Below are 23,613 nucleotides of genomic sequence, written 5' to 3' on the forward strand. Positions count from 1 at the left end.
GTCTGCATAACACTGACATTTTTTATTGATTAATTAATTAATAGCATCTATCACAACTTAATCACATGCCTTTAATTAATTTGAACACCTACTGCACATCCTCTTCCCTGTCTAGATCTCAACATGTACAGACCTTCACATTAAAAAATATATATATTTCTTTTTTCAAGGAAAAAGATGACAAAGAACAATGTATTATATATGTGTGTTCAAACTGTTGGCTCAGTCAAAGGTTGCTCAAACTCCAGTCTTCAATGTTTCCTAGCTACTCCTTATTTTAAAACTATAGAACAGCTATAAACATCAGGTCTTTATTTCAGATTGTTATGGTTAATTAGATTGTAACAACTGTTGATAGGGCTTGCTTGGTAGAATTAGAAACGAGTTTACAATGGGTTTCAAATCAAAAGAAACTAAAATGAAGCCGAGAAATCAAGACTTGTAGGTTGTAGAAGTTATTTATATATGCCTTTAAAGAGCTTAATTTATTCTAGTAGAGAATGAGGCCGACCGAATAGGCCGAGGTGCTGTTAATTCCCTTGTCAAATTCTAGCAATATATAGTTAAGTTTAAGAAGGAAAAAGATTAGTGTCTAAGAGGTTCAATAGTTCAAAATTAATCTAACTCTTTTTCTCAGCCATGGGATAAGCTTGAGATATTTCCTATGTCGTTGCTATTGTAATTAATGCATCAACAGTTGCTCTCTAGATTTCAAAATGAAAAAGATAAACTCCCTATCGATTGATGTTTTGTAGTTTGTGTCTGTTGTCTAAAGGACGATGACAATGAATAGCTCCTTATAGTGACGAGCTAGCCAAATTCCTCTTTATCCATGTTTTTCTTTTTTCTCCTTGAACATATATATAATGTTAAAAACAAAACGGCTTTCACTAATGGGAAGTTTTTATGCAACTACAAGGTGCAGTTGTCATCCAATTGCATGTATCTCCCGCTCATTCAAATCAAGTCACAAAGATTAAATAAAAATATTCAATTCATATATAAAAAAAAGTTGATTTAGTGATAAATTTTACGATAAATTTAAAAAAATCATCGTAAAAAGATTTGCAACGAAAAAATTTCGTTGCTATAAAGTCATCGCCAATATTTGCGACAAAATTTCTATGTTTTATCGCAAATTTTAGTGACGAAAATAATTTTTTGTTGGGAAATTTGTCGTTGAAATTGTCTTTCGTCGTCGATTGGCGACGAAAAACGAAAATTGTTTCGTCGCCAATCGACAATGAACTTTGCGATGAAAATCAATTTTTTCATAAAATATCGATAAACAGTAAGTTACGATAGATTGGTGATGAAATTGGATTTGTTACAAAATTTCGTCAATTGACGACTCATTTTCGTCACAAAATTAATTTTTTTTTATGAATTATCCTGTAGATACAAAATATCGATCCGATCGGATCGATTCAAATTATACATATAACCTATCAAATTAAACATACTAAATAAATACTAATCATTCCACATTCATTATGCCACATTCATCCAATGCAAATCAAATCTTATATATATCATAATCACAATTACACAATCTATATCAAAATTTTACATATAACATATCCATACAACAAATCTACTAAATGCATGATACCGAATCAATATCAACGTGATACAATCAATCCACTACATCCAGTCATATAAATCCATATCCATACAATACAAGTAATATAAAGAAGTGTAAGGACAAGAAAAAGATACAATAAAATCATCGTCTTCGTTTTTGCTCTTCGGATACTCTGCTTCCTTCTCCGTCAATATCTTTTCTTGTCCTGCATAAAAAATAAAGAAAGAAAAAGTATCATTTTGAAAATTAAAACTAAAACTTATAAACTAAATATGTAAAGACTTACCTCTTCTTCTGATTTTGTTTCACAAATCCTGTTTTAAAAAAATTAACAATATTAATAAAAAATGTATAAATTAATAACTTAAAATCTAATAAAATGATAAATATTAAAAATACTGATTGTAAAAAAAATTCATACATAAAAAAACTCATGAGGAACCACCACCATCATCGTGTCATCATCACGAGGAGCGGAATGTAACTAAAGATGTTGCATGATCAGGTTTTGTTGTCGACGCAATTCATTAATTTCCTAATCTCTTTGCCTCATTTCTTGATCTCGTTGCATTAACAAACCTTTTAAGTGGCTAACCTTTTTAGTCAAATTATGGATTTGTGTCGTTACAGCTGGAGAGGTGGTAGAAGATGTACCAACAACTTTATGGGTTCTATTCAAAGAACTCATACCCAATATTCTTTCACCACCTTTGGATCCTCCACTGGCCTCCAGCCATAGACTCAGATCATTCCCAACAGAAAGCTTAGATCCATCATTTTCAGAGCTAGTACTTGAATTTTGTTGTGCTAGCTCGAGCTCATCATATTTTTCCTGTATTATCAAAAGAAATATTAATATGTTGTAATATTTGAGAAACACATATAAAAATATTTAGATACACATCTAAACCTTAATTACTTTAGCTTTGTCCCCGCTCCAACTTTTGTCTTTTTTTTGAAATGTGCGAGTAAAAGTATCTATAAAATATGACTCTCGCACCATTTTCTTAGCCTAAAAAATCATAGTTAGAAATAATAAAATAAGTTGAAATAAATTAAAATTGAAGTAGTTGAAAAATTATCAATTTGCGTGTATGCTCATCAATATTGATTGAGCCGTCCGCATATGTCGCAAATAAGTCACCAGAATTATAAGCTTGATTAAGCTTATTCTGGTGACTCCTCCTTCTGCTCTCTTCAGTTTCCCAAAACTGACAGATCCTAACCCAATTCTCCTCAGTAATGCATGATGGTTTTTCCCCTTGTTTTAGCATGATTAAGCACATGACGGATGTGATCACCATATTTTTTTCTTAAAAATTCTTCTAATTTCCATTTCATCGTTAGGGTCCAAGTGAACACCCGCTGAAAGGAAAAATAAATAATTTATTATATATTTAGCAGTAATATCATATATAAAATAAAGTGGATAGTTTACCTTAAATTCATTCCACCACAACTCTTTGGTGGGATCAGGAGTGCTTGTATATGTCATGAATCCCCTCGCCAATGGTTATTCACAATTCGATTAATACTGTGAATAACACGTACAGAATCAATAAAACTATAATACAATATGAAATAAACACCACCTCACCCACCCCTTCTCCATTTTCTATAGTACAGGATCAGGAGTGTTGTGATTTTCAACACCAACACCACCTCGCCATTCGCCGCCCACCCCTTCTCCATTTTCTTTTCTTCTTTCTTTCTTTCTTCTCCTCCATTGCTTCTCTCCTTCTTCTTCTCTTCTCCAACGGCAGAAAAGAAAAAGGAAAGCAGCAACCCTCTCCCCTTCTTCATCGCAATCACAAGAGCCCTTGTTTTCTCCTCCTTTTTCTCCAGCAACAACAACCCACTCCTCCTCCTTCCTCTTCTCCATCAAAGAGCAAGAGCAGTATTTTGTTATTTTATTCCCAGCCAACAGCCGCCTTTCTTCTCCCTTACTGTCTCTTCTTCTTGGCAGCAACTGCCAAAGTTCGTCTGAGCTCGTTGAAGCTAGTAGAAGCCGTCAACATAAAGGGGGGAAAAGCAACCCTGGCTGTTGTCCTCTCCCAACAACAAGAGAAGGAAACCCTTTATGCTCGTATACCCTTGTCCGATGTCGCTGCAATGTTTGTCGCAGTTGGTTGAGGTCATTGTCGGAGCTTATTGAAGTTGCCAGCGAAGAGAAAAAAACCCTAGTTACTGCCCTCTCCTAGGGCACATTGCTACCCTCTTTTTCGGCAACCACAATCATCCGTAGGAGGTATACTTTTTGTTAATCGGTTTGTAATTAGGATGGTTATTGAGATTGGAATGGAGGACTCATGTAGGAATATTAGATGGTATAAGATAGCAAGATCAAAAATAATGATCCATCGACGTTGTAGATAATGTTAGATAATGTTCAGATTTGTTGTTATTATTCTTATTGGATAATATTTTAATTATTTGAGTTGTTTTTGATATTATGTGTAGATACTGGTTCGAGTGGAGCACGGTGATCTGCTGACACTCGAAGCTTTTGATATACATAAAACGTGGGTACATTCTGTCTTTGACTCCTATATTTCCTTGTGCATGAACAAATATATTAAATGGATTATGTATACTTATATAACTATTTTTCAAAAGAAAAGGGATTAAAATGATATTTAAAATAGTGAAATAGGGTTAAAATAATTAAATCATTGGAGGATAAATAATTGATTTATTTTCTGTTCACACATGGGTTCATTTGGGGATTAAGATGGGAAAAAGGTGTTTTAAAAATTAAATGGATGTTCTGACTTATTATTCTGTTGATACCTGTCTTTAAATTGTTTGATCTTTTATATTCTATATTGTTGATATTGCATCTTATTGATACTTGCCCTTTACTTGCAAATCTTACAATGATACCTTAATTAATGAATAAAATTTATATTAAAAGTTGACTCGAGTTAGTCGTTCAGACTAATCGAGAAGTTACTAATTGAGAAAGTAACAATTGTGATAAAAAAAATATAAAGATAAGAATAGAAAATATTAAAAAGTGATAACTAGGAGCCTAGTTTTATACCAGAGCTTTATACCAGATACTAGATCGTATACTTGAGTAGTGGTGGTGTGATGTAACCCTCGGTCTAGAGCACCTGACCGCCCACATGTTGTTGTGGTAGCGTGGTGGCCCGCGGTCAGTGTTTATCATGTCTTTCACCGGTGAGGGCTTTTAGCCCGTACGTTAGATAACGTATGCGACGGTATACTCTGAGGAGGCTGTTAGCCTATATGTATGACATTATTACACTCTGATGATATTGGCTCTAGTAGTTCACTTTTTAGTTGATTTATATCATTGATACAGATATACATGTTGATACCCACAGGATTATGATATTTACCCATGATTATATTGTTGATGATTTATATATCTTTTGACTAAATAACAAGAATTGAGAAGTTATCAGAATTGATGATAATAAATGATAATTAAGTTGAGATACCAAATTCATATATGAAAATATTACCTGATTCCAGATAATGATAACTGAAGATAATGATTCATATATATATTATGTATAAACGAAGAACTCTAAGAAGAACTTAAAGTTAAAATAAGAAATTGTGATCTACTCTATTTGTTTGGCTTCTTAAATAAGATTAAATTTATGCACATCTTTTCTGATTATCCATTTAGCCATTGACTAACTGTCTGCATTCTTTGGCCTCCAATTTTGCAGACGCAGACACACTTTTGATACTATATTTGATTCAACTTTCTTTAGAGTTGCTCAGAGATCTTGACGTGTGGATTTCTGATTTGTTTTATTTTTGTTTTGCTGTATTTACGTTTGTTTCACATGTCGATTTATTTGTATAGTTTTATTGTCTATGAAGATTATGATGTATATATAGTTGATCTGTTTAAATGGTTCTTTATGTCTCTTTTATTTTATTGTCACCGAAGGGGTACCTCCCGATGTGCGGGAAATGACACCCCCGGGGCGTGACAGGTGTTGTTCGTGTAATCAGCTCTACCTTTAAACGAAAGCCTCCTAGATCTAGTTAAGCAAGAATTCAAGTATGATATTGCCTATCAAGTATGGTATAACAACTACCAAAATGATTACATATATACCAGGATTGCTCTCATGATTTTTTTTATTATAACATTAATAATGGGTGACACATATTTCATATACTCAATATTCTGTTTACTATAGGAATGTGTTAGGTACTAATCATGCCCTAAAGAGTGTTCTTTAATAGTGATTAAGAGGATCTTGAATTTTCTCAAAGGCACTCTTAGTGTGGGGTTTGGTATCCAAAGATTGGCTCATTCAACCTAATAGGTCACTCCAATTCAAATTATACAGGGTGCAAATTGATAGGACGAGTACTAGTAGAGGATGCCAATTTTTTATTTCTACTTTGCGAGTTGGAGTAGCCAATAACAATATTATATTCCACTATTCTCCATCAAAATTGAGTACATGGTCATGGGAGGATGAGTCATACAATTGTCATTGATGATAGACATTTGAAAATGTTAAACTAAATAATAAAAATGTGTTGGCTTAACTAAGAATCTCATGCATCACTCTATTGTGGCAAAAGGTGATACCCTTACATCAAGGCCCCCTCCAGTACTGTTCCAAGTGATATAGAAAGGAGATAAATTCAAGGATCGACTCCTAGATCTTATTATAACAATTCTCACGCATATAGGAACCATCTAAGCCAGTCCGTGGGGACTCATGCATCACTCTATGACTAAACATATAGAGGTAAAATATCTTCATTAGAAATCATACGGCAAGAGAAGATACAATACTTAGTTATGTTATCAAAATTATTAAAATTCACTAAATCTTCTTATTAATATATTCACTAAACGTCTTCTCGAATCTCAACATATTCATTAAACCTCTTCCTAAAGCTAAATTTAGCACATTAAGGTGTGAGCTTGGGATGTGCATTATGCACACTTAGGTTTTAGGAACTACAATTGATTTTATGCCCATATACATGTTGGCTCATACATGATCAACTTATGTAATTACATTTCACATTATTGTTATTATTTAGATGATGCTTAAATTGGAATGATCACCTAGCAAATTTAGGATGTTAGACTCCAATTGTATACTAAGACACTTAGATAAATAAGTGAGATATTAGATTGATGCACTAATTTGTAATGTTACTTATTATGTATTTAATTGGCTCAAAGATATTAACATTATAATATGATTATAGTCGAAAATTTTATTATGTATATAGTTTTCAAATCGTAACACTCAGAGAGAAAAAAAAAGCTTTTTGGTACCATAGTTAAAAAGTACCTATTATTAGGTAGGAAAGGCATGCACCTCTAACCTGTGCTAGGAGTGCGTGGATAAAATAAAGGACACATATAAGACAAATTAGATTTTTTTTTGTTTTTTCCCCCTATTATTTTTGATTTGATCTCGAATAGCATAAAAGTGAATACCTAATGATTCTGTAAAGATAAATTTTGATTTGGTCAAAGAATATTATACATTATAGTATTTAAAGCAGAAAGAAATTGGATCCTCTCTCCCCATGATTCAGATCCGTTACAGAAAGAAGTCGAATCGTCTCCCTATGACTCAAATTCGTTGCAGAAAGAAGTTGGATGATTTCCCCATGACTCAAATCCGTTATAGAAAAAAGTTATATCATATCATCTCTTTATGATTCAGATCCATTGTAGAAAAAAATTAGATCATCTTTTTATAACTTAATTTTGTTACATAAAGAAGTCAGATTGTCTCTATAATAAAAATTCAAGGTAAGAAAAGACTCAAAATTAACTTTTGAAAAAAGCTTAGCCAAATTCAAAAATATTTTATTCAAGGAAGACTCAATATTGTGTCAATTAAACAGTTAAGCTATCAATACAATTATATATTATATACTGTATCAATCATGAAAAATTGTACCAGTTACATACACTTATACATATGACTATATGATATGAGGCAAAGAGATAATTATTGGTTACGTATTTAAAGTCATAATTAAGTATCTAAGGGACTCGATCCTTCCGAAAGGTTATGGCTGTTAAAATTTGAGAAAAAAGGTTAAAGAAAAAGTCACATGACTGTCAAAACTTCTTTTAAGAAAGAAAATCTCTTATGAGTTAAAGAAAAAGTCACATTTGTTAACCAGTAAATGTATAATTTGACATTAAATTAATAAATTAATTTCTTAATTTTATATTTTTAAATTTAAAATAAATTTATATTTATTTTAATAAAATAATTTATTAAAATGATTATTTTAATAAAATAATTTATTAAATTAATAAAGATAATATGATAATTTTATTTTAATAAAATAATTTATTAAAAATAATTATTTTAATAAAATAATTTATTAAATTAATAAATATAATTTGTTAATTTTATTTTTTTTAATTTAAAAAATATATTTTTAATAAAATAATTTATTAAAATAATTATTTTAATAAAATAATTCATTAAATTAATAAATATAATTTATTAATTTTTTTAAATTTAAAATAAATTATTTTTTAATTTATAAATATTTAAATTAAAATTTATTGAATTAAATAATTTAATTTTAATTAGATTTCTTGACTTAGTTTTAAAAAGAAAGAAAAAATACATAGAAAAATCTTTACTATAACTCATTTGCTATGTGGCGGTAAATATTCTCATATTCTCTGTTCATTTTCTTAACCCCCAACCAAACACCCCCATACATATTCTGATTTGAACTGATTGGAGGGGCAACTTCAAAATGCGCCATGACTCCCTTCTAACTTTTTAGTGAGTCTTCTAAAAGTTGTTGACTCTTTTAGCCGACTCTCCATTACAGAAATATTACCGATTTATTATAAAAGTCAACTGTACATGATCTATCAAGGATTTGATCCAGACCCAGACCCAGACTCTTTTGTCAACTCTCGTATTCAGACCCAGACCGGAACACCCAAAATGAATAAATATCGTAACATACAATTTCTTGCCAACTCTTCTGGTTTACTGAACAAATTTGAGGGCTGATATAGCTTCAGTTCCATTGGAGAATTAGTTCATCAGTAGGGAAAAATCGACCCTAGCCGTATATATAAATAAGGAAAAAAAAAGAAGCACACCAATCAATTTGGTGGTCCATCCATTGCAGGGGACCTCTTGGCATGTAGCAGCTACCTCTTGTGCAAAAGATTTCAATTCTTCAAGCTTCCCATCTGTGTTTATGATGAACAATGAGGCTGTCTTCCTTTGGCTAGAAAGAGACACCACCTTCCAATTCTAAGTATAATACAACTACATTATTTAATGTGCACCACAACTCTCTCTTTTTCCTTCTGCCAAAAAGAATTCTCATGGAGGTCCTCAAGCCTTGTCGTTTAGGTCAGGACGATCAGCAACTTTACTAATGCGGTTTTGGTTTGTCCACTGGGAATTAAACATTCTATATTACGAGAGAAGCTGCATGGCTTGGTTGTACATGGCAGCACCATGTGTTGATGTTCTCGGGCAAGAATGTGAAAAATGGCATGCCAAACAGAGGAGAAGTTGCATTTGTCAAATCTTTCATAACTTCGTTTGGCAAATCTAGGATGAGCTGACAAGAACAAGCTTAAGCTCGAAAGATTGTTTGTTTCGATTGTAAACATCCTCAACTCCATGGCACATCATCACTCAAAAGGCCCTTTGCAGCCTTTAGCAAAGCTTGTGGGGGCTTCTGATTGGCATGTGCATGCAGCCAAAGTGACTTGAATGGTGGGGGTATAATGCATGCTTTGAGAGCCAACAAGTCCCATCGATTTACATCGCAACCAATTGGTAAGTGTGGATCCATTGGTGGTGGTGTTGTTGTGGGAGAAGGATTTAAGTGTGCTTCAGTGTTTTAGTTTTGGGGGAATGGCTGATGAGACATTCATCGTATGGGAATTCATCATCATCCATGTAAAATTTTCAAATGAAGACTGTCACTGCAGGCCTGCGGCCACCTTCCTGGCCTCTTCGCTTGGTGCAGCACCTTGCATTTGCAGTTCCTCGTGATATAGATTCATCTTTACGTGAATTTTGTGTGTTTATTGTCGTCCATGGTTGATCCTCGCGGTCCTCTGCGTCGCTGTGAGCTAAAGAACTTACCTTGACCCACAAGAGACAGAGAGCGAACCATCTCCCGTTTCCTCACGAAGCCCACCATCTTCTTTAGAGCTCAAAAGAAGACGCCACTTAGCTTTAAGTGAGGCCGCTCCCTCGCTTCATCGCCTTCTCCAACTTCCTCACACTCGCAGTTTCTTCTAATGGAATCTCAGGCCACTGTTCCTGCTGCCTTTCCCTCGCCCGGTTGGGCATTGCCGCACCCTTACGCAAATGACCTCAATCTCCAGGTCCAAACATTGTTTAATGCTCCCCCTTTTGGAAATGCCTCGGTTTCCTGTAGTTTATTGCGCCTTCTCTGTTCGCAGTGAGCATTGTCGCCATACGAGCAGCCGAGAGGAGGGAGAAAGAGAGGCGGAGTTGGGTGCGATGAATTCCAAGGCGTGGGCGCCATCGCAGGCCATAAAAGCTTCCCCGAAGCCGAGGCGCGATAAAGTAAGCTCCATTCGCTGTTTTATCCAAACGCCTTGCTCTTTGCCTCGGAAAGTTGGCTGCTTTACTGCGAACGAGAGCCTCTCTGGTTCTCTCTAGGCTAGTGAATCTTTTTTTCCCTGAAACGAAAGATGAATCCTTTCTTTTAGATGTCGATGCATACGGATTCGAGCTGGATTGTGTTTTCGAGGTTAGCTTTTGATTATCTCTATAAATCTTTTGAAATCCATGGTTTCTTTCTTCCACCAATTTGAGGAGAAATGGCGGTCCTCGATCAGAATTAGGAATGGGCTCGCAGATTTCCTTGGTAAAAACGGAAAAAGAAAGGCTCGTACTTCAAATGGATGCCTATTTCTTGCGTTGAATTGTTTGCCAACAAGTGTAATTTTGTTCTTATGAATCTTGCTCCGTGAAGGGATTCGACAAGGAGAAGACTGACATGCAGGCGAATCGATCGACCGTCATCGAGAACGGCCATGGCAAATGCCAATCTAGACGGCAGAGGAAGATTGCTCTGCAGCAAGATGTATCATCCCTTATCAAAGAATCTGCTGCTCCTGCCATTCTTTGCTTCACTTGTTCGTGATTCGATTTCGTTAAATTGATCGCGTTTTCAGGTGGATAAGCTGAAGAAGAAGTTGAGGAATGAAGAGAACATTCACAGAGCTCTGGAGAGGGCTTTCACCAGGCCTCTGGGTGCTCTTCCTCGCCTCCCACCTTATCTGCCTTCGCATGTAGTAATCTTTCATCTTCAACTCTCGTAGATTTTCTCATCATAAACATTTATTTTTTAGATTTACAATGCACAGAAGATTTGACGCTGGTTTCAAATTCTTTGCTTTTGTCACAAGACACTGGAACTTCTGGCTGAAGTAGCTGTTTTGGAGGAAGAGGTGGTTCGTCTTGAAGAACAAGTAATCACTTTTCGGCAAGGCCTCTACCAGGAAGCTATATACATCTCATCTTGCAAAAGAAGCAAGGAATTGGGATCTGATATTTGCTCCCTTTCTGAAAACTCAAAAACTTCAGATTCAGCATGTTCAGAAGATCCGGTGGCCGCGAAACAGTCAGATTCTTCAAATGTAGACCGAAATGTGGCTTGCGGTAATCGTCTTGTCAATGGTAAACTTCCACCAAAGAAGATGAGCCCATCTTTGGCCATTGCTGGAAACCAGAATGGAAAAGAGAATCAGATGAACACAAATTTTCATAGCAATGGTAAGCAATCTCCTGTTAAGAGAGTTTCAAAGATGAGACTAGTTGCGAATGGAAACAAGCAGGCTGATGCAAAGGTGATAGATAGCTTTGTCAAATCCTTGCTTTTGAAAGTTTTATTTTAGCTTATGTATGTGTAATTTAAGTTCTTTGTTACTTCACTTCAGCCACGGTTCGATTCAATGGATAGTGAAAGAATTGGAAAGAACTTCCTGAACTCTTCAAATGAAGCAAAATTGAATGAGTATAATGATCCAAATGAAGCAAATTTACCTGAAGCAAGTGGCCCAAATAAACTATCTGAAGACATCTTGAAGTGCCTGATTAGCATCTCTTCGCGAAGTAGCTCCCCGAGGAATAAGAAAGAGCTACTAGAGGCATTTACAGTATCAGCTTCTTGTAGTAATTCGGAAGAAACAGACTGTCTAGACCCTTATGGTATATGTGAAGAATTTGGGAAAAGGGACATCGGTCCTTATAAATATTTCCGAACAGTTGAACCGAGCTCAAATTTTCCGAACCTCCTTACGGGTTGTTCATTTCGTAGCTGGAGACTAAAGTGAGCTTTGTGTTTGTAACTTTGTTTCTCGTTATTGTACTGCCCGGGACTTCTGGCAATTGTTTCCCATCCTTGAACTGCAGACGTTTGCTGAGGGAACTTGCATCAGTGGATTTAACCGGTCTCACACATCATCAGAAGATCGCGTTTTGGATTAACATTTACAACTCATGCATGATGAATGTAAGGATAAGAATCTAGTTTATCTTTGAAGCAATTTAAATCATCACAACTCCTAGTTCTAGTACACTTTTCTATTGTTTCATTTTTGTTACAATGTAAACTCAAGCAGTCGCATAACTTGGATCTATCGAACGAGAACCAAGCAATCCAGAACTACTATCTTTCTTGTGATCTACTTACAGCTCTTGTTTGTTTTCATGTAATTCCAGGCATTTCTGGAGCATGGCATTCCAGCTAGTCCTGAAATGATTGTTGCTCTGATGGTGAAGGTATAATGTTCCCCATTTTTCGTATAACTTCTTCTTTATCGAACGCAACGAGCAGTTGAGTTATAAATCTTTTCCTTGCTGAAAAGTTGTGCATCTTCATATTGTCTCCAGGCTATGATCAATGTGGGTGGTCACTTGGTCAGTGCAATGACAATTGAACATTTCATATTGAGGCTGCCTTATCAGTCAAAACATGTAGGTAATTAGTTACTAATTCTTGTGGAGTGAGGTTCCTTTTGCTGAAATATACTCCTCAAATGCTTGAAGGTAGCACCCAAGGGATCTAAAAGTGATAGCATCGCAATGTGCGGCGGCGTCTTTGGCTTGGAATGGCCTGAGCCCTTGGTTACTTATGCACTTTCATGTGGAAGTTGGTCATCTCCCGCTGTAAGTGTACAGAAACAGGTTTTTGAAATCATACTGTACTGGAATAGCAAAATTTGCACAAATGGTTACAAAGAAGGTTAAGAGATTTATCCCTTTTCAGGTAAGAGTGTACACAGGAGCTCAAATAGAGAAAGAGTTGGAGAAGGCCAAAAGGGATTACCTACAAGCAGCCGTCGGTATATCCACACCAAACAAACTGGCAATTCCTAAGCTTCTTGACTGGTATCTATGTGACTTTGCGAAAGACATAGAGTCACTAATGGATTGGATCTGCCTGCAATTGCCAAATGAGTTGAGGAGTGAAGCAGTAAAGTGCCTCGAAGCGGCCAGAAGAAGTTCGTTTCCACAGCCGATTCAAGTTCTTCCATATGAGTTCAGATTCAGATACATCTTTGCCCCATAAATCTTCCTCAGCTCATACAACAATGCAGGACCACAAAAGCCAAGGTTTGCTCATGTAACTACAATAAGAATTATGAATTTGGTTTCCAATAAGCTTTTGTATTTTGTGATATTTCGGCGGGTCGTTATTTCGGTTTCTCAATGCATGACCATATTGGGTGTGCATAGAGGGTGGTTCAAAAATGATCAGTGAGTTTTAACTATGTTCATAAAGTTGAGTTTGTACCTATGGTTTCTCTTGCAAAGAAAATGGCCTGTATGCAAAACATGTATAGCTTTTGTTCTTCTCTGAATTGTGTCGAGATGAATGATGTGCACTCTCCGAGCATTAGTCGCGCTATGATCGCAAGCTCATTGCCATCTATCAATGATAACAGGATCACAAATCGACCTGTGAAATCTGAAAACTCATTACTGTCAAGAACAAAAGCTGAAAGTAAAAAAATGCTAGCCAAGTAGGGGGAACCAAGGAATAGATGATTGTGGGGCGCTGCAGATCTTTGTTTTTGTTTACTATGTAAATAAATTAGAGAACACTTGAAAGCCAAACCATTTCTTTTATCAACTTCCTGGTCCCCTCTTCAAAAGGCAGAAGCTTCAAGCCTTCTAATACAATGAAATACTACCAAGAGTGCTTAAAGTGTCCCAACTTTAAAAAAGTTGGACAGAATTAAAGCATCGATTGTCAGGAGTGTGTTCTAATGTCGACAAAGCAGATTTTAACTTCTCTATAGTTTGTGATTCAGACCTTTTCAGGTGGACCAAGCTTTGCAGTGACTTAAGTTGCAGTGCCTTATCAGAAGATTTAGTTTCTAATTCAAAGTTACTTCAATATTAACTGATGGTTTAGGTGCTTGATGTTTGCTCAACTCAAACTCCCCGAACTCTCTAGTTTAAATCAGTATTCTCAGAAACTGAACAACAGGATCCATAGACAAGCTCAAACAACAGTGATGACACTCTCATAAATACAAATACATTCATATTTTCATCCTCCAAGATCAAATCTGTCAGTGACACATCATAAAGACAGGCATGATCATGAGTTCAAAAGTTCAACGAACATGTGCACGAGTTACTTCACCTCTGAAGTGTCTGCATTATTTTACAGTTACAGTATGCTCCTTACTGCATTCGTTACTATCCAAAATAAGATGGCCCTGCTCTTCCATCCACGGCTGCTCATAAGCTTTCTTCCGACTAGCAGTAAGGCAGCCTATACATGCCACAACAACACACGCAGTAACAGAATATCAGTTAGTTTGGAGCAACTATGAATGAAGTGCTTTGGTTTAGTATCATATCTACCCAAGTTTGAGAGATGTGTCTGAACTATCATCGCATTCTGGCGGACCTCCTCCCGAGTGCGAAGATGCATTAGTCACTGATTCGGAGGTCTGTCCATCTTCATTAGCCACATTCTCTCTATCTCCCACTGCTTGCTCCTTTCCCATGCCAGTAATCTCTAAAACCTGCAATTCCAAATTCAATCACTTGAAGGGAATTGAAGCAACAGTGGAGAAATAAGGGCCACCTACATTTTCTCTAAGCTTCAAGTTCTCCTTTGCCAATCTCAGTGCCTGCACACACAGATTATGAGGTCAGTGTTTCGCACAATGACTTCACTTATTTTTCTGTGTTACTCAATATAACAACTCAAAACATCGAGATCACTTTGAGCCTAACATAAATACGAGTCCTTATTTCCAGTGATCTCGCAACAAATGTCTAGTTCCTCCTCGTGAGCTACCTGAACAACTGATTATAACTTCACCATCAATGTGAGCAGAAAAGGTCAGTGAATCTCAACAACAATTCAGAAATTCATAAATGGATGAACTAATAATAATCATTTGCAGTGACAATCAATATTGCAAGTTGCAATGATAATATATCTATTACCTTCTCCTGAAGAGTGTTAATTTGCTCAGTGAAGTGTGCATCCTGAGAAATAACATTAATGAAATAAAGAAAAATTACATACTAAACTGACATCTTCAGCAGAATTAGTACTCTACCTTTCTGCCTAACACGCGGCTTAATCCAGCTTCAAGTTTTTTCTCCAACTGCTGTAGCTCCTCTACAGTTAGACTTTCAAGTGCCTCACCTCTCATCTGCCTACTCTTATGCATAATTAACATAGTTAAGGGAAGAAAAGGTCAAAATAAATGAATAAATACAACAAATCTTGCATAATATAGAAAGAGAACCTTAGTTGGAGGCTTGCTTCTGTAACTTGTTTTTTCAGACTTGCCTTGTTGTTGTCCAACTGAGCAAAGAGGCAAAAACAATGTTGATTGATTGGCGATTGGAATTGAGTCTCTAGTAAGTAGTTATGAAATTGAAATCACATTCCATTTGTATAGTTTATTAGGCGGATGTCTGAAATTTATGGTTCCTCCAATTGACGATGTTTTGATTCTTACAATTGTGGAATAATTAGTTTGCTTACATTTAAGTCGAGGGAGGGTTGATCTTGCTTCTCAAGGTTCTTCGAGTGTGCGCTATGCTTCTCAAGGATTTGCTTCATGCTTCAAAATCAATAAGGAATTATAACTGTTAGACGAAAGTGTGAAAAAAGTATACATTTCATCTTTAGGAATTGAAAATTTTGCTATGTATCCGCACTTTTTAAGAATTAACGAAAGAACACACAGAACAAGGGGAGAAATGGAATAGTAAAAACAAAATCACAACAAGAAATGAAGAAGCATATTTATATGGTTCGATGAGAATGCCTAGGGCCATGACCGCCTCAAATCACATTGCTACAATCTCTAACAAACGGAAAAGAAACACCATCACTAATCGTCAGAGCATCTCTTCTTCTATTGTGCAGCAGCCTTGCCTGGTTGGACTACAATCCTTAAATCCTTTTCCAGAACTTGGCACATAGGGAATTCACTAAAAATCTTTAATACTATTGTTTATGGCTGGTTTAACCCGATAGGGAATTCTCGTTGCTCAATCATCTTCCAGAATGAAAACCTTGCAGCTCGGCTTGCTCTTCATCTTTGAAGGTCAAAATGCTAGCTCGGCTTCAGGCCGTCTCAAGGTTTCATGAGGCCCTAGGCAAAAAATTTTTTTAGACCTTTAATACATTTTTTAAAAAAATAAAATTTTTTCTCATCCTTTTTCATTCGGATTTGGGATGACGGATTTAATTTTTTTTAAAAAATAAAGTATTAATTTAAAAATAGATTTTTATATAAAATTTAATTTTCTAGCTATTAATTTAAAAATAAATTTTTGTATAAAATTTAGTTTTTTAGTTTTTTGAGATGTAAAATTATTAGTTAAATTTTTATATTTAAGTTTTGTTAATAAATTTTTTTCAATTGATAAAATTACTAGATTATTTAATCTTTCTTGAGACATTGTTAAAGGTAAATAAAAATTTATTAATTTTAGTTTTAATTTTTTTTTTATGTTAAAGCTACACTGACAGGTATAGTTAATAATATTCTATAAGTTATCCATGCATTAGGAAAATAATTTATTTTTTTTATAAGGTTCAATACCTCAATTGCGATTTTTAATTCTAGATTTATTATTTTTTTAAAACTTTTAATTATAAAAATAAATCTAAACCATCAATATCAAATAACATGTTATGTATTAAAAAATTTTCAAGATTTAAATATTTTATTTTTAAAACATTATCATCAAGTAATTTTAAGTTTTCTACATCATATAAAAGATTAAAATTATCTTCATATATTTTAAATTGTTCAAACCTACTTTGAAGTGAATAAATAGTATGATTAATAATATAATTAAAATAATTAATTTTAAAAGATTCTTCAAGTGAAAGTTTCACCTCATTACTTGTATTTTCATCAAATCGTTTATTTCTTCTAATTACACATTTTCCACGAAATTTTGATTCTATATTCATTTCATTTGCAATCATTTACCGTGTGAAGGAGGACTGAGCCTTGAGGAGAAAGATGTCTTTTAGAAAATCGCCGATGAAGAAAGAAAATTAAAGAGCATACAGTATTGATTTGTTAGCTTTTAAGAGAATGAAGATATAAAATGAGACGAAAGAAAAGGAAATTGCTTGTATTGACATATAAATAAAATTTTATATTTTTATAATAATAGAATGATTATAATTAATATAAAATTAATTAATTTTATCGTTATTTTTATAATTATGCATCAAATATCAATTTAGTCATGCATTAATTCTTATGCGTGCAACAACTTTTCATACATGCAGGCGTGCAGGTATGAGCAATGCATCAAATGCACGAAGCAGCATCAAATTCTCATGCATAGCCATGCAGGCGTGATGTGGTCTTGCAGAAATCGAAGCACCGCGGTCTCACGAAACGAACTCACTGTTCAATTGATATTAAAAAAATTTTATTAAAATAATTTTTTTTAATAATAATGGGCCCCAATAAAATTGGGGCCCTAGGCATAGGCCTTAATGGCCTATGCCTTGAGCCGGCTCTGGCTTCAGCTGTCATACTCTCTGGGGCTGGAAAGGTGGCAAAAATTGGGCTAGGATCTTACAAAACTTGAGACTGAGTATCTAATAAATCAAAAGGCACTTATAAAAATGCAATTTGTTCTCCCTTTTGAAACACCCTTTCGAAACAAGGATGCTATCTGATAGGGAAGTGTGATGGTGTATTGTGTGTCACATTGATTTTGAGTCACTTGGGGAAAAGCATTCCTAATATAACTATATGAAGTGTTATAACCGTGTTTGTGCACTTTGTACTTGTCATGCGGCAAAAGAATTAGAGGGGGAGGTCTGGTGTTGATATGTAAGGAGCGAAATGGTAGGCGAGTTGTGTGCTTCTTTTTAACCATGCAGATGGTGTACACCCAAACACTATAGGTTAAAGTTTATCCTTGAGTTTGGCATGTTAAGAATTATGTGTTTGGTTACATTGTTTTGTTGACACTCATGTTATCATGATTGATCAATGAAGAACTTCACTCCTAAATAGAGCTTGGGTGATATGTATAAGGGATATGAAATAGCAATTGCCTAAGTACACCAAGACAATTGGTGGACTTGTTCATAATCACGCGATGATATGTCCTAAATGTTGAGCCAATGCGCCATTATTGAACTTTGATGTTAGGATGATCCTTCGAAGTTTTAGAGGTAGAGAATAAGCAATTATGTTGGTATAATAATGAGGGTGTATTTGTGGTTATGCATAGAGATCAGAACTATATGTATGTTATCGATTGGTTCTTGCACGTGTTCAGACATCAAAAAGTGTATGTCGGGCCTCTAATACCTAATCAACATATCACATAACTTCAAAAAAGTTGTCAAGTACATGATAATTAAGGTTGTCTAAGCTTAATTGGAAATCATTTGACTTAAGAGGTAGTGGAGTTCATGGTGGTTATGGAATTTGCTAGTACCTTATGGCATATCATCAGCAATGTCACTGGTTTATCATCTGTAATGGTTAAATGTTAGCTAATAGAAGATTGTATGATTAGAGATACTACAAGTTCGTGAACATTAGTCTTGTTGAATTTTATGAGAGACCATAGAATTTTGACTTTAAGCAATGCAATCTTTGAGTTAATTTATGTGATCCACATAACTTTGTGTTTGAGCATGTGTTTATATAAGTGGATTAGGGATTCGCGATGTTCAATTTTATATTTATGTATTGACAGATAGATTTGGGAGACAATGCATTACATTCACCTTTCTTCATTTGTTACCTAATTAACCCGAAGCGAGTATAAGCTGAACGACTATTTGTATTGCTATGAGACATCACTACCATTGGGATTAAAATTTAGTGTGATGCTCTTTTTTTCATTGGTTTACTATGAATTGTTATTTTATACTTTATATTTTAAGAGATATTTTGTTATAGATTTTAATGTAGTTTAACTAGTTTGTACATTATGTTACTGTTGTTATTATAATCATCCGCTTGTTGATGATGTCGTGTGATAATCCAAATCATTGTCTAGTGTTTCTTTGGTGCAATTGAGTTGGTTACACTAGACGGGTCGATCAAGTAAATTCCGCAAGTGCTTAAGTTCCACTGTATAAAAGTTATCAAAGAGATTGATAATTAGTTGATAAAATGAGATGTAGCCTTTTCGAAAAAGAAGGTTTGTAACATGAATTTGCTAGAATTAATCGAGAAAACTATCAAATATTAAAGCCAACATGAGGACTAGCTAAGAGTATCCATACTTGGAGTTGATCAACATGTCCAACCTTATACATAAGTTTGAATAGAGTTGAAACAATCAAGTGTCACCTAATTAGGAAGCAATCAAACCTATGAACATGATGATCGACCTAGTTCGGTCACCCCCAGGATTAGTCGGCCCGAAGGACTGGATACTTGGTGCTAACTAAAAAAAATGATGACCTCAAACTCACTTAGTCGTCTGATATCAAGCCAAGTAAATGCAAACATTCATCATCAAACATCTATAGAATGGTCATACAGTCTATTCAAGTATCTATACTAAACAATATGTCTTGATACTATATAAAACCCTAGTCTATTCAAGGATCTTCTCGCGTATCTATTTGTTTCCTATGTTTAAATTTTGATGGATTTAAATTCAATTAGTTCATTTTTATTTAAAATTTTATTTTATTTTATTTTTTTGTTTAAGTTGGGTGAGACTTGTTTGTAATGTATAAGAAAATTTCAAAGAAAATTTGTAAGTATATATAGTTGATAGATTTTATTAAAATAATGATAAAAAAATTAAATCAAATATTTAAAATAAAAAGTGATTAGCCATAAATAATTAAATAATAGTTGATATTTTGAAAATGACAAAAATGATTTTTAATAATAATAATGAGGCATTTAATATTTGTTAAGTTAGAATGATAATTAAATCTATATATCATGTTCTTTTAGAATTATCATAAGCTTCTAAAATATGATCTATTGTGTATTTTTTTAAAAATGTCATATCGATCCGTGACATAATATGAGAATTTATAACAAATCTATCATCCTCTAATTTTTGTTTTCCATTCATCCACCATCGATTCGATAACATGTTAAATTGCACATCATCAACTTATCCATGTTAGATACCAAATCATTGATTAAATAATTATATTAATCAAAAATTTATTCATAAGTTACCCAAAACTCCCCCTAATACCATCTCCTTTGATCGCTAAAACTAAAACACCATTGTTATTTCATGCCTAATCCTTTGAATAATGCTTGTCAATTTTTTGGTAGGACGCAATGGACCTTTACTGGTAGAATTATCATGCCCCCCTTCACCATGCTTGAGAACACCCACCACTCGAATCAAGAATCCTCAAGTGCTTCAACCTCGATGAATTGACCTCCCTCTTGTTGGCCAACGACCACAACTTTGACGTTGCCTCTGTAGTGGTTGTCAATGGCATGGTCAAGTTCATCGTCTTCTCTTCCATTAATTAATGACCTTATCACTAAAGTTGGTTTCAAACCCAAAGATATGAACATTCTCATTTTAATTGCAAACTCTTCTTGTCATCACTAACAATCATGAACATGGATAAGTACACGAGTGTGGTGCCAAACTAATCATCATCTGCCTCTTACTCGACCTATTCACCATCAAACCTAAAGCCACTAACCTAATTGCCATAAACAAGATCAAAATGTCCAATTATTACTCTTAGACAATGAAAATCCATGCTTTATAGTTTGTTTTATATAAAAAAAATATTAAATTACTTATTGATAAAAATATATTAGAATATAACATTTTTTTATTTTTAAATAATTATTTTACTATTTTTAGTAATTTACAATAATTTAAAGATTAAATATTTTAAAAAGGCCCAATGAGACTCCAAGCTTGTTATGGGCTACACTTGACTAATTCAAGTCATGCTTAACATAGTTTAAATTGACATTTGTCATAGTTGGCCCGAGGATGATCCATTAACACCATTACATCGGCTCGTTGGAACTGCCAATGATGGAGCAAGTCTAGCACTTAGCTTGGCCAACCCTATACCACACTATCTCTTTTGGCAGTGGTTCTGAGCACTTCTCAAGAGGTGAACGATGATCAACAAGCTACAAAGTTGACACGATTGACAACACTTGATGTGGAGGTGGTGTTATCACTCTCGTACTTAGTAAAGAACACATCAAGCAATGTAGGATAATAGAAGGTGGGCTACTAGAGGCTCCGTGATAGATGCAACAATAAGACCATTGCAATTAATTAGGTTCGGGAGCATGGATAAACTAAAGAGAGTTTTTCTATTTTGCAAGATCAATGCTCAAAGGAGCCAAGATAAACATATGCCCATTAGATTGTTTTTGGATAAAACATATAATTAATAATCTTTTTAATCGAAGAGGCCAGCTGAAATGTATAAGTTGATGATATATATGGCAATTTGACATTTTATCAATTTAATAGTTTAATAGACACGGATGGAGAATTAGCGATTAATATATAGATTAATTATCACAAATTCTTGTAGTCTATGATAGATTGATAATCTTGAAAGTGTGTGATAGATTTGTTAAAATATAAAAAGTAAAGATAAATTTAATTAGCAACAAACCCAAAATCAGTTCAATAAAATAGTTCTTTCACTAACATTTGAACATGTTAGCGCGATTAAGGATAAGAAAATTAATTGAGAATTACATTTTCTTAATCCTTTTTTCTCATTTGCAACTGTCCTTAAGGGTCTGTTTATTTTAAAGAATCGAAAAGTTTATATAGGAAAAGTAGATGCATGAAAAAGTGAAGAAAAAAATGTTATCACAAGCACACACTTATAGAATATCCTATTTAATTTGAGGCTATAAATCAAAAGTTGAAGTTTTGGCCAAGAGCAAAAGTTAGTTTAATGATGAATTAAGCATATTGGGAATTTTGTTTATAATGATATATATCAGCTATAAACATAATTTTGATCATAAGAGGGAAACAAGATGATGATGTAACATTAGATTTGTTGACATAAGTAACTATGTGGTTAAAAATAGTTTATTAGATGTCATTAGATGTGACATTAGTGAAAAATTAGTTGTCATTCATAGAAATCTATTTTATAGTATCCTCACTTTATCACAATTTTGTCACTTAAAGTTATTTAGCAGCATTTGTTTATTATTAATTACAGATAAACTTTATGTTTTAAAAGTGATATTTCACTCAACCAAATGCTGAAATTGTGCTTATTAACTTTAGATTTGAATTATCGTCGCAAAAAATTAATAAACCAATGCAAAACTTGGGCAAGAAACCTTACAGCTAGCCCTAAGTGATGATTTAGTTAGACGATTGAACAAGAAATCGATGAGATTATGATAGCAACTTCTAGTACTTTTGTGTGATTATCATGTGTCATTTCATTAACATAAAAGTTTAGAGTAGAATAACTGGATCTTATAATTAAATATTTTAAAGACTGATCATGTTTAAGGATAGCCGAGAGAATTTGTGTATAAAACAAGCATAAATTTATTTATTTAACATAAAATGTGAGAAATTAATACCGTTGTTTATTTCTTTAAACATTATTGCAATAGTGAATTAATCAGACTCTGTTTGATCTCCAACAAACAAATGAACTACAAATTATCCCAAAATAACAACAACAAAAAGAAATGGATACGCAAATATTTAGGTTTTTGCCAAAGATGGAACGACCGAATCTACAGTACAGCTCAGCTTAGATCTTTTCCAGATAAAGTAGTGGGATTTGAAGTAGATCTAGACGAAGCTGTTGGAAATAATTAACTAATTACCGACCTGGAGCTGCAGAACTCGAAGAGTTTGCCCGTGGAGGAGAAGACGATGAGCGCCACGTCGGCGTCGCAGAGCACCGAGAGCTCCGCCGCCTTCTTGAACAGCCCCCGCCGCCGCTTGGAGAACGTCACCTGCCGCGCCGCCGTGTTGTCGATCTTCCGTATCTGTATCTTCTCCCGCACCATGATCGATCGCTAGCTCGCCCTGCAAACACCCGACCTTGCCGCCTCAGATAGAATCCAACACCAAATCTATCTCTATTACCCTTTTTAGCAAAGAAGAATCCAGGTTTCCGAACACAAGAGAAAGATAAAGAGAGAGAGAAAGAGAAAGATGACCGCGCAGGAGGAGAAGAAGCAGAGGTGGATTGAGGCTTTTTATGGTAAGACTTCCATCTCCTATACTCCATCATCGCTCTCCACTTCCGTGCGTGCGTGCGTTAGTCCGCACCAATGGCAATAGTAGGTACATGTCATACGCGGGTGAAGATGGCGTGCGGTGGGGCCCGCGAGAGGGGAGATGAAAGGGGGTGGATGGAGTTTGCGTGCGGAGTGGCGGGAGGGAATTAAATCGAGGGACACCAATCGCCATGGTTGTGCAGCGTACAATAACGTGCGCAAAAGACTGTGGACTGTCTTTTTTTTTTCTGCGTCCGTACGTGTGGTGGAGCCCACGGCGGCTACGACGGTCCACGCGGAA

General features: G+C 34.6%; 2 protein-coding genes across 2 annotated transcripts; one reads left to right on the top strand and one right to left on the bottom strand.

The window, feature by feature from the left end:
- The first annotated feature begins 9,930 nt into the window (after positions 1-9,930).
- On the top strand, positions 9,931-13,165 carry LOC141816111 (uncharacterized). The gene is made up of 11 exons (XM_074703948.1): positions 9,931-9,947; positions 10,026-10,152; positions 10,565-10,675; positions 10,767-10,883; positions 11,001-11,441; positions 11,532-11,923; positions 12,007-12,106; positions 12,316-12,375; positions 12,487-12,570; positions 12,643-12,762; positions 12,863-13,165. The coding sequence occupies exons 1-11, from the start codon at positions 9,931-9,933 to the stop codon at positions 13,163-13,165; spliced, it is 1,872 nt and encodes a 623-aa protein (XP_074560049.1).
- A 964-nt stretch (positions 13,166-14,129) lies between these two features.
- LOC141816112 (MADS-box transcription factor 22-like) lies at positions 14,130-23,256 on the bottom strand. Its single transcript, XM_074703949.1, has 8 exons — positions 22,918-23,256; positions 15,617-15,695; positions 15,375-15,433; positions 15,183-15,282; positions 15,067-15,108; positions 14,703-14,744; positions 14,473-14,636; positions 14,130-14,380 (listed from the first exon to the last, which is right to left on the bottom strand). Exons 1-8 carry the CDS (start codon positions 23,097-23,099, stop codon positions 14,365-14,367), a joined length of 684 nt encoding a protein of 227 aa, XP_074560050.1. The 5' UTR covers positions 23,100-23,256; the 3' UTR covers positions 14,130-14,364.
- Positions 23,257-23,613: the final 357 nt, after the last annotated feature.

This window comes from Curcuma longa, unplaced genomic scaffold (assembly GCF_044706935.1).
Source record: "Curcuma longa cultivar G26 ecotype Majalengka, Jawa Barat unplaced genomic scaffold, ITB_CL_G26_1.1 contig_143, whole genome shotgun sequence".
Classification (NCBI taxonomy): domain Eukaryota; kingdom Viridiplantae; phylum Streptophyta; class Magnoliopsida; order Zingiberales; family Zingiberaceae; genus Curcuma; species Curcuma longa.